This window comes from Perognathus longimembris, chromosome 6, assembly GCF_023159225.1.
Source record: "Perognathus longimembris pacificus isolate PPM17 chromosome 6, ASM2315922v1, whole genome shotgun sequence".
In the NCBI taxonomy this organism is placed as follows: domain Eukaryota; kingdom Metazoa; phylum Chordata; class Mammalia; order Rodentia; family Heteromyidae; genus Perognathus; species Perognathus longimembris.
The window spans coordinates 43,538,280-43,551,232 of record NC_063166.1 but is presented as its reverse complement, the minus strand read 5'-3'; the positions used below and the strand labels follow the sequence as shown (position 1 = coordinate 43,551,232).

General features: G+C 45.9%; 1 protein-coding gene and 1 long non-coding RNA gene across 2 annotated transcripts in view; both read right to left on the bottom strand.

Annotated features, from left to right (window-relative positions):
• Positions 1-12,461, bottom strand: part of Cmtm8 (CKLF like MARVEL transmembrane domain containing 8) — a 67,623-nt gene extending 55,162 nt beyond the window's left edge. The window contains exon 1 of the mRNA XM_048348614.1: positions 11,968-12,461. Coding sequence (XP_048204571.1) covers positions 11,968-12,114 — 147 coding nt within the window. The 5' untranslated portion in view covers positions 12,115-12,461. The remainder of the gene's footprint in view (positions 1-11,967) is intronic.
• LOC125353138 lies at positions 1,404-10,239 on the bottom strand. Its single transcript, XR_007211275.1, has 3 exons — positions 9,643-10,239; positions 2,672-2,674; positions 1,404-1,415 (listed from the first exon to the last, which is right to left on the bottom strand). It is a non-coding gene; the product is annotated as an uncharacterized LOC125353138 (long non-coding RNA).
• Positions 12,462-12,953: the final 492 nt, after the last annotated feature.

Below are 12,953 nucleotides of genomic sequence, written 5' to 3'. Positions count from 1 at the left end.
GAGACCACTACTGAGGAAAACCCACACAGTGAGCACTGCAGTGTGCCTGCCCCATTCATCTCGCCTATAACACCACTCAGCTTCTGCTGAGGACAAGCCATCTTTGAACAAATGCCATACTGTCACTTCATCAAGTGGGCATTGGTGGTTCACCCCTATAATCCCAGCTACTCAGGAGGCTGAGTTCTGAGGGTCACAGTCTAAACACAGGCTCGGCAGAAAAGTCCAGGAGTCAGTTATCTCTAACCAGCAAAAAGCTGGAAGTAGAGCTGCGGCTCAAGTGGTGGAGCATCCTGAGCAAAAAAGCCAAGCAAGGGCTCCAGGCACTGAGTTCAAGTCCTAAATACTGGCACGCACGCGCGCGTGCACACACACACACACAGAGCGTACTACACATAAAGCAAAAAAGCTGGGAGTGAAGCTGTGGCTTAAGTGGTAGACTGCTAGTTTTGAGTAAAAAACTTCAGGAACAGCATCCAGGTCCAGAGTTAAAGCCAGCTAGAGACTCTTACCTCCAATTAACTAGTAAAAAATCAGGACTAAGGTGTGGCTCAAGTCAGAGAGCACCAGCCTTGAGTAAAAAAGCTAAGCAAGTGTGCAATGCGCTAAGTTCAAGCCTTACTACCAGCAGACAGACAGACAGACAGACAGACAGACAGACACACACACACACACACACACACACACGCCCATACAAATAGGAAAACCACTCAAGACTCATGTCACAGCCAGGCACTATTCTCACTCCTGTAATCCTAGCTACTCAGGAGGCAGAGATCTGAGGATTACAATTTGAGGTAGAAAAGTCTGAGACTCCAATTAACCGACCAAATGCTAAAAGAAGAGTCATGGCTCAAACAGAATGCAAGCCTGAAGCAGAAAAAGCCAAGTGAAACTGCCAAGCTCTGAGTGCAAGTCCCAGTACCAACAGGGACACATGCATACATACACACATGGACACATAATACACATGTGCACACACACATACACACACACACAAGTGAGAGCATCACATGTCAGGTTCATGCTATAGTTAAAGAAACTTTAGACAGATTTCCAGTGTATATGATAATAGAATATTCAATACAAACTACGTAAAGCATTTCCATCTGGAAACACAAGGGCCAGACTCTCCAAGCTACCAGACACCCGGCCCACACCAGGACTAAGCAAACCTGGGCTGAGGGGATGAGCTGAGCAGAGGAGCATTTCTCCTCTGGACTTTCGCCACGTTGACAGGCAATACACCAGTCTTCTGTCTCTGGAATATTTTATGCCACATTCCTTCAAACAAACCCTGCTGGAGGATTAGTGCCTCCAATCAAGCCTTTGTTTTTCTCAAGTAATCCAGTGGTTTTCAAGCCCTGATTGATACAGATTTTTCATTGCAACCTTTAAAGTCTCAATTTAAAGATCTCTGTCCTACTTCGCACTATTCAGAAAACAAGGCTGGTTTTAAATAAACACTAAAGTTGCCCTCCTCTGAATTCTTTTCCACCCCTCTCCCACATAAGTAGAACCTCTTTTAATTAGATTTTGGAGACATGAAGGAAAAGTCAAGGTGAGATAAGGAACAAGGTTTCAGCTGTGCAAGTTTTCAAACACAAGTCATTAAACCTAGCTGGAAAATGAACACCCCCTCCCCCAACACTAATGCTTTTAAGCTTCAAATCAAACCTATGGGAATGAAAGTAATATCTTTCTACTGTACCTACAAAGCTGTACAATTGGTCATTGTGGCTAGATTGTTCTGTTAATCTTTTACAAAGTCTAAATGTACTCACCATGTTAAATGCTAAAACACACACACACACACACACACACACACACACACACACACACACACACAGTAACTGAGTCTTAACCAGGCAGAGGTGGCTCACGCCTGTAATCCTAGCTACTGAGGAAGCTGAGATCTGAGGATCGCAGTTCAAAGCTATTCTAGGCAGAAGGTCTGTGTGACTCTTGTCTCTGATTAAGTACCAAATGAAAATGTTTAAATTGAGTAAGAGATATATAAGAAATACCTGTGGCAGAGCTGGGCATGATGGCCTATGCTTGTAATGCCACCAACTCAAGAGGGAGGAGCAGGTCAGAGGACTAAAGAAGAGTCAGGGCCACACAACAAACAAACAGAAAAGCTCACAACCTACAAAAAATTAGAACAAATGAGGTTAGCGAAGTTGTAAGATACTAGATCAAAAATGCAGAACTCAATTGAATTTCTAGCACTGAACAGTCTGAAAATAAAATCAAGAAAATAATTACAGGGGCCTGTAGATGTAGATCAGTTGTAAGTCACTTGCCTAGTACGTATGTACGTGTGTGGAAAGAAGGAAAGGAGGGAGGGACGAAGGGAAGGAGGGAGGAAGGAAGGAAGGAAAGAAGGAAGAGAGGGAAGGAGGAAGGAGAAAGGAAGGAAGGCAATCTCATTTGCAATAGCTTTAGAAAAATGAAATTATTAGGACTATAATTAATTTTTAAAAAGTACACGATATTTTGCTAAAAACTACAAAACATTGTTCATGGAAAATAAAGAACTAAGTAACTGGAAAGACATCCATGCTCATAAACTGAAAGACTAAGCGGGCACTGGTAGCTCACACCTGAGATCTGAGGATCAAGGTTCAAAGCCAGCCTGGGCAGAATAGTCTCCATGAAACTCTTCAACTAACTACTCAAAAGCCAGAAGTGGAGCTGTGGCTCAAAGTTGTAGAGCTCTAGACTTGAGCAAAGTAGCTCAGGAACAGTTCCCAGTCCCAGAATTCAACCCACAGAACTGGCAAAAATAAATAAGTAGAAAGATTTCGTTAAGATGGTAACACTCCTAAAATTGATCAGGAGTCAATACCATTTATAATTCATTCTTAATTTCAGTACCTGAACCAAATATTCATATAGAAATGTTAGAAGCTCAAACTAGGTACAATAACCTTGAAGAAGAATAAAGTTCAAAACTTATCACAGAGCTACAGTGTTAAATAGTGTGGTACTGGGGCTGGGAATATGGCCTACTGGCAAGAGTGCTTGCCTCCTACACATGAAGCTCTTGGTTCGATTCCCCAGCACCACATATATGGAAAACGGCCAGAAGCTGTGGCTGTGGCTCAGGTGGCAGAGTGCTAGCCTTGAGTGGGAAGAAGCCAGGGATGGTGCTCAGGCTCTGAGTCCAAAGCCCAGGACTGGCAAAAAAAAAAAAAATAATAATGTGGTACTGGCATTAATTAGAACATATAACAGGTCAATCACATGTGTAGTGAAGAAACTGAACTCAGAAGCCAGAAATAAGCCTTTATGTTTATGGTGATTTGATTTCCACCATGAGTGCCTAGAAAATTCAATGTCAAAAACAATCTTTTAACAAATGGTGTGGGACAGTTAGGTACACACACACACACACACACACACACACACACACACACACAGATGTATGCAAAAGATTGACATTAAACCCTCACCTCAGCTGGCGCCAGTGGCTCACGCCTATAATCCTAGCTACTCAGGAGGCTGAGATCTGAGGGCTGCAGTTCAAAGCCAAACTGGGCAGGAAAGTCCATGAGATTCTTATCTCCAATTAACCACCAGAAAACTGGAAGTGGCACTATGGCTGAAAGGGGTAGAATGCTAGCCTTGAGCTAAAGAGCTCAGGGACAGTGTCCAGGCCCAGAGTTCAAGCCCCACGACCCAAACAAAACAAAAAATAAAACCTTACCATACACATAAGCAAACTCAAGGGCTGGGAATATGGCCGAGTGGTAGAGTGTTTCCCTCATATACATGAAGCCCTGGGTTCGATCCCTCAGCACTACATATATAGAAAAAGCCTGAAGTGCTACTGTGGCGCAAGTGGTAGAGTGCCAGCCTTGAGCAAAAAGAAGCCAGGGACGGTGCTCAGGCCTTGAGTTCAAGCCCCCGGACTGGCCAAACAAACAACTCAAAATGAATCACAGACATACATGTAAGACCTAAAACTAAAAAATTCTTAGAGGAAAACACAAGAGTGATTCTTCACGACTGTAGGTTAAATAGTCTTCTTAGATACAACACCAAAAGCATAGACAACAAAAGAAAAAAATACAATCCAGGTGCTGGTGGCTCACATTTATAATCCTAGCTACTAAAGAGATCTGAGGATTGCAGTTTAAAACCAGCCCAGGTAGGAAAGTCCAATATAACCATCAAAAAAGCTGCAAGTGGAGCTGCAGCTCAAGTGGTAGAGCACTAGCTTGGTGCAAAAGAAGCTCGGGGACAGTGAGGCTCAGGGACAGTGCCCAGCCCCAGTTCAAGCCCCAAGACTGGCACAATAAAGGAAAGAAAAAAAAACCTCAAAACCCACATACATTGGACTTCATTAAAATTAAGAACCTTCAAAGGACACTACTAAAAAAGTGAATGGGGGAGGGGAGTTGGGGAGGAGAAAACTTGGAAAAAATGAGGGAAGATGACATTGTTAAAAAAGAAATGCGGGCTGGGGATATAGCCTAGTGGCAAGAGTGCCTGCCTCGGATACCCGAGGCCCTAGGTTCGATTCCCCAGCACCACATATACAGAAAACGGCCAGAAGCGGCGCTGTGGCTCAAGTGGCAGAGTGCTAGCCTTGAGCAGGAAGAAGCCAGGGACAGTGCTTAGGCCCTGAGTCCAAGGCCCAGGACTGGCCAAAAAAAAAAAAAAAAAAAAAAAAAGAAATGCACTCATTACCTGATCTATGTAACCATAACCCTTCTGGACAGCACCTTTACAATAAAAATATTTTTTAATTTTATGTACTTATTTTGTTTATATGGCACTGAGGAATTGAACCTAGGGCATGCATGCTGCCACTAAGCCACATTCCCAGACCCTAAAAATACATGTGGTTTTTTTTTTTTTTTTAAGTGAAAAGGACAACCCACAGAATGGAAAAAAAAAATCTTTTCAAATCATATATCTGATAAGTTTGTACCAGAATAACGTCAACAATAAAAAGCAAAATAAGCTAGGGGCCAGCTACAAATGCCTATAGTCCTAGCTACTCAGGAGGCTGAGATCTAAGGCTCTCAGTTTGAAGTCAGCTCTGGCAGGAAAGTCCATGAGATTTTTTTATCTCTAACCACCAAAAATCCAGAAGTGGAGCTGTGGCTCAAGTGGTAGAGTGCTAGCCTTGAGCACAAAAGCTCAGAGACAGGGCCCAGGCCCTGAGTTCAAACCCCAGGACTGGCACATATACACACAAAAAAAATTAGAGCAAAATAATCTAATTATTGACAAAGGACTTAAATAGATGAAGGCCCAACAGAACATAAAGATGCTCCACATCATTAGACATGATGGAAAAAACCCAAGCCACGAGGAAAAGTCACTTCATGCCACCAGAATGGCTAGATTCAGAGACAGAAGTAAGTCTTGGTAGGGGTGTGGAGAAATTGGAACCCTTTTATTGCTGGTGGGATTATAAGGTGGAATGAGTCCAGCAATGCCTTGAAATATCAAACATAGTCACATGTGACTCAGTAATTCCATTCCTAACTTATGCCCAAGAGATCTGAAAATATGACCACACAAAAGCCCTCATAGAAAGGTTCATTGCAGTATTTATAGTTGTTTGTAATAAGCAATACAAATATCCACCAAGTGAGGAATGGATAAACAATGTGTTAAATTGATAATGGATAAATAATGTATAAGATAATGTGTCCATCAGTACAATGGAACAGTATTTGACAAGACTCAGCCATCGTACAACATGGACACTGAGTGACAGGTGCCAGACTTATTGTCATGTGGTGCAGAGCTCCACTATTGAAAATTGTGCAGAGGGCTGGGAATATGGCCTAGTGGCAAGAGTGCTTGCCTCATATACATGAAGCCCTAGGTTCGATTCCTCAGCACCACATATACAGAAAAGGCCAGAAATGGCACTGTGGCTCAAGTGGCAGAGTGCTAGCCTTGAGCAAGAAGACACCAGGGACAGTGCTCAGGCCCTGAGTTCTCCAGGACTAGCAAATAAAATAAAATAAAATAAAATGATAATAATGTGGACTTGAAATTTGTGCAGAACAGGCAAGTCCATCGATGGAAAATGGATTACTGGCTATCCAGGGCTGAGGGAAGAGAGCCATGGAGAGCAACTCCTAAGAACCATGGGGGTCTTTTTACACTGAAGTTCTAAACTTAGATAATGGCTGCAGCACTCCGAGATTATCCTAAAATCTCCTAAATTGCAAACCTGAAGGAAGATCAATTTTATTTATTCATAAGTTTTTTTTTAGTGCTGGTACTGGGGTTCAAACTCAAGAGTCTCACAGTCTTCCTTAGTTTTTTTGGCTCAAGACTTCTACCACTTGAGCCACACTTCAACTTTCAGCTTTTTTTCTGGCTTAATTGGAGATAAGAGTCTCAAGTTTGTCTGTCCAATTTTGCACTGGGATCCTCAGATGTCAGCCTCCTGAGTGGCTAAGATTACAGGTGTGAACTGCCAGCATCTAGCAAGAAATATCAGTTTCATATATGAATTATATCTCAATAAAGCTACTTAAAGATGGGCATTGGTAGATCACACCTGTAATCCTAGCTGAGACCTAAGGATCGAGTTCAACAGACTGGGCAGTTAAGACCATGAGACTCTATCTACAATTAACACTAGAAAATGGGAAGTGGAGATATGGCTCAAAGTGATAGAGCACTAACCTTGAACAAAAGAGCTCAAGGACAGCTACCAGGCCCTGAGTTCAAGCCCTATGACCAACAAATAACAAAAAAAGCTATTTAAATGTGCACATGCACACACACAGACAAACTCATAGAACTTTATGCTAAAAACAGTGAATTTTACTCTATACCTAATCAACTTAGCTCTTAATAAGATTCATTACCCTTAAAAAAAAATCAATTCCCTTTAGAAAGCATTATAGAACATGCAGACAGAATTGATTTAAAGAATGTTTGTTACCATGGTGTTAAAAGGAGGGAATAAGTATATGTATTGGAAAGGAAAAACCTAGAACTTTATGGAATACTGTGTGGACATTAAGCATGTGGGAAGAAATTAATCACTTGAGACAAGGGTGTTAGTTTCAGCAGGAAGCCAGGCACATTCAGATTGGGTAATGACTGGAACTGGATTAAGGCATTTATTTGTAAAGCCAGGTGCAGGAAAACCACAGCAATAGGGCAATGATCAGAGCCCGAGCAAACAGCATGGAGAGGGCTGCAGACAGCCTACCTCCTGCCTTCCCTAGACAAGGCCAACCTGCTGAGATGCAGCAGCGGGGAGAAATCTACAGAAAGGATCCCCAGAACCTGTCTCCCTCTTAGCTACAACCACCTGCTGGAGTCCCAGAGAGTGGGGGAGCCCATGAGAGTCCAGGAGGTCAGCCCAGGAGAGCAGGTGAAGAGTATATCTAATGAAAAAAGAAAATATTCCAGCACTGATAGTGGCAGCAATAAACAAACAAACAAAAGGCATTTATGTACCTAAAAATTACATGTTGATAGTATATAACCACTTAAATTCTGGGAACAAGCTGGGTTCACACCTGTAATCCTAACTATTTAGGAGACTAAAGTCTGAGGATCACAGCTTAAAGCCAAGTCCCAGCAGGAAAGTGTGAGATTCTTCTGATCTCCAACTAGTCAACAAAAAGCCAGAAGGGGAGGTGTGCCTCAAGTGGTAGAGCACCAGCCCTGAGCAAAATACTAAGGGACCATGCCTAGACCCTGAATTCAAGCCCCAGGATACGAACACGAACGAACACACACACACACACACACACACACACACACACAGCACGAGAGAGCGAGAGAAACAGAAGCATTTACAAGGGATTATAATTTTTTCCCTAAAAAGTACAATATATAAGTACTTAAATTCTGGGAATGGTTCCGTTCAAAAGTTCCTCAAAACAATTAACAGTGAACCAACAGCTATTGGCAACCGGCGAACAACTCTTTGTTGTAGGAGCCGGTACCATGCATTTCAGGACGGTTAGCATTCCTGGCTCATAGGGCGCTAATCCCCAGGAGAAACCCCCAACATTTCTGTCACCAAGACAACTTTCAAACCCCTTTCTGTACCTGGGGAGGCAGGAGGAGCCACTGCGGAGAAATTCATGCTTACCTGCATTTTCTTATGTTTCTACAAAGACTAGGAGATATTGCTTCTTTTTTTAAAAAAAAATTCAATAGCACACATTAGTTTACAAGAGGAGGTTCATTATGACATTTCCACACGTGTATGGAATGTATCTTGATGAACCTCACCTCCTCTTGCACCCCCAACTCACTTCCTTTTGAAAACAACTTCAGCCAGTGTCATTGTTCTATTTTCACACATGCAAATAAAGGACTTCTACATATTTATCCTTTTTCACTCATCTTCATTCACCCTTTTTAGCCTCCTCCCTCCTCTCCCCAAACATCTAAGGCTGTGCAGGTGTTGCTTTTATTCATTCTTTTTCTGAGAAACTCACAAGATAGTAATTTAAATTCCAGCTCTCAGTAAACCCTATTTGTCCTTCCCCAGCTAAGTTTGCTCATGTCAATAAGTAAATACAAGGTGACCTAACATTATTACACTGATGCTATAATTGATTTTAAAGTCACCAGTAACAGAATGGGAATAATTAGCTTCTAATAAGTCACTTTTATTCTCCAAGTGAATGTTTACAATTCATGCAAGTACTGGAGCCTCTTGCTGTGTGTGTGTGTGTACTTGTACTAGGGTTTGAACTCAGGGCCTCATGCTCTTACTTGGCTTTTTCACTCAAGGCTGGCAGTCTACCACTTGAGCCACACCTCTACTTCCAGCTTTTTTTTTTTTTTTTTTTTTTTTTTGGCCAGTCCTGGGCCTTGGGCTCAGGGCCTGAGCACCATCCCTGGCTTCTTTCTGCTCAAGGCTAGCACTCTGCCACTTGAGCCACAGTGCCACTTCTGGCCGTTTTCCATATATGTGGTGCTGGGGAATCGAACCGAGAGCTTCATGTGTAGGAGGCAAGCACTCTTGCCACTAGGCCATATTCCCAGCCCCTACTTCCAGCTTTTTAATTGGCAATAGAGTCTCTAGGATTTGTCTGCTCAGGCTGGTTTCAAACTGTAATCCTCAAGATCTCAGTCTCTGAGTAGCTAGGAGCCACTGCAGAAATTTCTGCACCTGCAGAAATCAGGACCCTAGAGTAGTTTGGTTGTTTTTTATTCTTTTTTTTTTTTCCTGAACTGAGAGTAGCACTTTCTGAGAGCAGGAATCTTTTAATCTCAGGGACGCAACAGGGAGAGTTTGAAACATACGGATAGCCCTCCAGTTGCAGACAAAGAACCAGAGGTATTGTATCCCATGACATCCAAAGAAACATCATCTGTAAGTCACATCCTCAACTAGATGTTAAGCCATAACAAGAACAAAGAAATTTAGGCCAGTGGCTCATGCCTGTAATCCTAGATACTCATGAGGCTGAGATCTGAGGATGGCAGTTCAAAGCCGGCCTGGGCAGGAAAGTCTGTGAGATTCTCACCTCTAATTTATCACTAAAAAAAAAAAAGCTGGAATTGGAGCTATGACTCAAGTGGTAGAACACTAGCCTTGAGCAAATAAAGCTCAGGGACAGTGCCCAGGCCCGGAGTCCAAGCCCCAGGACTAGCATGCACACATGCACGTGGGTGCACACACACAATAATACAGTATATCATTTTAGGTGATATTAATATTTTGAATTTGAAGAGTCCACCTAAGAAAAGCACAATTAGTTTAACAGATCCACACTAGTGATGATAATTTAAACTTGCAAAATTTTAAGGAAAGAAAATTTCTAAATTACACACTCTATTAGTATGCTTACTTTTTGGCCCAAAAATTCAACTTTAAGGAACCTTTCTTCAAGAAAATCATTGAATGTGTGGAAAGATGGACAAAGGGTAACTGCTACAGCATTTGATAGTAAAAAGCTAGAAACATATTAATCCTAAAATGGAAGAGTGAGTTCAAGTGCAATGTTCTATTTTTCTTTATAATAGGAAAGTGTGGTCATGTGAGAGATCAGATGCCCTGACAAACATTGATAGCATAGTAAGTGTGAATAGGAGGTCACAAGACAGTGAGGAAAACTGAGAAAATATTGCATGGGGCCAGGTACGAGTGAGTGACTCATACCTACCTGCCTACCTAGTAGCTAGTAATCCTAACTATTCAGGAGGCTGAGATCTGAGGATTGCGTTTCACTCGAAGCCAGCCAGAGCAGACAAATCTGAGAGGCTTTCATCTCCGATTAACCAGCAAAAAGCCAGAAGTAGAAGTGTGACTCAAGTGGTAGAGCACTAGCCTTGAGTGAAAAGCCAAGTGAGTGTGTTGAGGTCCTGATTTCAAGCCCCAGTTATCATCACAAGCAAAATAAAAGTAAACTAAAAAAACCTTAATAAAATCTAGAAATACATGCCAACAGTGGTTATTTCTAATGGTGAGACTGGGATTCATTTACATCTCTTCTTTGCCTTTATATTTTCTGCAAAAAAAAAAGTACAATAGAGGGGATATTGATCCAAAATCAGAAAAAAGTCATTATGTCTGGTCCAAACTGGCCCCCTCTGTCATCTTAGCTTGTTTGCTCTGCTGTAGCAAGCAAGCAAGCCTGCCCACTTGTTCACTTACATAGCAAATATTTGTTGAGTTCTTTAAAGCCAGGGCTTGCAAGGTAATTCCAATACATTTGCCTAGGTATTGGGTCTCACAGATGTCCCCAGTATGGCTGAGAGAACCAGCTGGGAGATGGCTAAAATAGGACTTCCCAGAACTACCTGGGTTTGATTCAGTGCATCTGTGGTGACCTAAAATTTCTCAGAGGGGCTGTGCAAGTCGTGAGCCATTCATTCTCTAGCTCTCACCAATCCCACAAATGTTCACACCGAGTCTTAGAGATACAGCAGATGGGGCATTGGTTAGACAGCTGGAAGACATAGCTCTCAACAGTAAATAGCAGGAAAAGGTGGGCCTTGTTTTGAATGCAAACTCCTCCATCCTCTCCAGGCCTGAGTTTCTTCACATGGAACGTGGGCTTAACTGAAGGTACCTTCACCGGGAGAGTGCTGTGTGGACTGCGAAGGCGAACACCAGGCCTCTGAAAGTCCGGGCCCGGGTGCTCCCAACCCGAAGGACTGGCACAGACGTCTAGGGATATCTAGTGACATCCCCAGAGTCTCAGCCTCCAGGCCCCGGGACTGCACATTCCTGCCTCCTTCCTGGAAAGGTCTCCTCCCCCCCCCCCCCACCGGTCGGTGCCAGGAGGAGTGCTGCACCAAACCGGTGGCTCCTGAGTTACTTCAGTCTCACAAAGAGATAACTTAAAAGGAAAGCGTCCTCTTTCAACTGGTGTGTGTGTGTGTGTGTGTGTGTGTGTGTGTGTGTGTGTGTGTGTGTGTGTGTGTGTGTGTGTGTGTGTGTGTACGCGCGCGCCAGCCAGTACTGGTGCTTGAACTCAGGGCCTCTCGCTCTAGCTTGTTTTTTCACTCAAGGCCAGCGCTCTATCATTTGGGCCACTTCCAGCTTTTTTTCCCCTGCCAGGGATGACTTTGAACCAAAATCCTCCCATCTCAGCCGCCTGAGTAGCTAACATTTAAGCGTGAGCCACCAGTGCCAGGGCCCCAACTGATCTAAGCTCAGCTTTGCTTCAAGAAGTCATCTACGTGTAGCTCAGGTGTGTGGAGTCACTAGGTGTCTCCGAATCAACACAAACTCCATGTCCGCCAAGCATCCTGCTCCCAGCCTCGTCAGCGCCACGGAGGGGCCGCGCAAGCCCCGTGACTGCCCCAACACACAGCCTGCGGGTCTTGATCCTCTCCCCAAGGAAGCACAATGGACACGGCTTCATCCAGAGTCGTGCACTTTGTGAACAAGAGGAAACCGAGCAAAACGGCTTTGCCCGAAGCCCGGCCGGGAAGGAGCGCGCGGTGCCAGAGCGGGCGCGGGGACCCTCCGCCTCCCCACCCCCGAGGCGCGGGACTCACGATCTCCGCCACGATAAGGAGCCCGGGCAGGGTGCGGAGGAATTCGCGGTCGTAGGCGAAGCTGCTGCTGGTGGTAGAGAAGTTCTCGGCGAAGGAACTGGCGGTGGTGGTGACGGTGTGCGAGCGGGCGCGCTGAGGCTCCTCCATCGTCTCCGGGGACCCCGGCGCGTCCTCCGCTGGACGCGCGGCCCTGGGGCCGGGGTCGCCGGCGAGCAAGCGAGGAGCGCGCCGGGGTGGCCTCCGGTGCCAGGCCGGCTGGCACGCGTGTCCCGGGAGGGTCTGGCTAGAGCGCGGCCCCCGACCGTGGGCACGCGGGCTGCGGGGCTGCGCTGGGGCCCGGGGAGGAGGAGGAGGGCGCGAGGGGAGGCCGCGGGGCGGCCGGGAAGGCGGCGGAGGCCCGGGGGAGGGGACGGGAGTAGGAGAGGGGAGGGGCGTGGAGAGGGAGGCGGGTGGCGGGCGGAGAGGGACCGCCCCGGCGAGGTGCTGGGACTTGCGGCCCGGTCACCTGTTGCAGCCCCCGGAGGGCGGTAGCCACCGGACTGGCCGGGCGAAGGAGAATGCACCTCCTCGCCTACGCCCCGCCTCCCCAGGGCCCGCACCGCCTCCGACTTGGCTCCGTCCACCTGCGGGCGCGGGGCCGCGGGGACCGCGGGTAGCCGGCCTCTCGGGAGCTCCGGGGCCTGGGGGCGTCGCGGCGCCCAGACTCGGCCGTTGGGAGGCGGGGCGACGTCGGGCTGGAGTGGTGGCTGGAACTGCGACCCAGCCGGACCTTCGATCCCAGATCGATCTGGGATCGATACGGGCGACCTGGACTGCGGGAGGCGCCTGTCCGCCTCCGGCAGCGGCCGCCACGGTGGCCCCGGGCTATTTCCTGCCCCTTCTGTTGGGAACAATTTGAGGAACAACTGACTGGCCGGACTGCGAAGGCAAGAGGCTTCCAGGCGTGGAGCCCTGGAGCCTGGGCGACGTGGTCTGGTCTGGAGAGG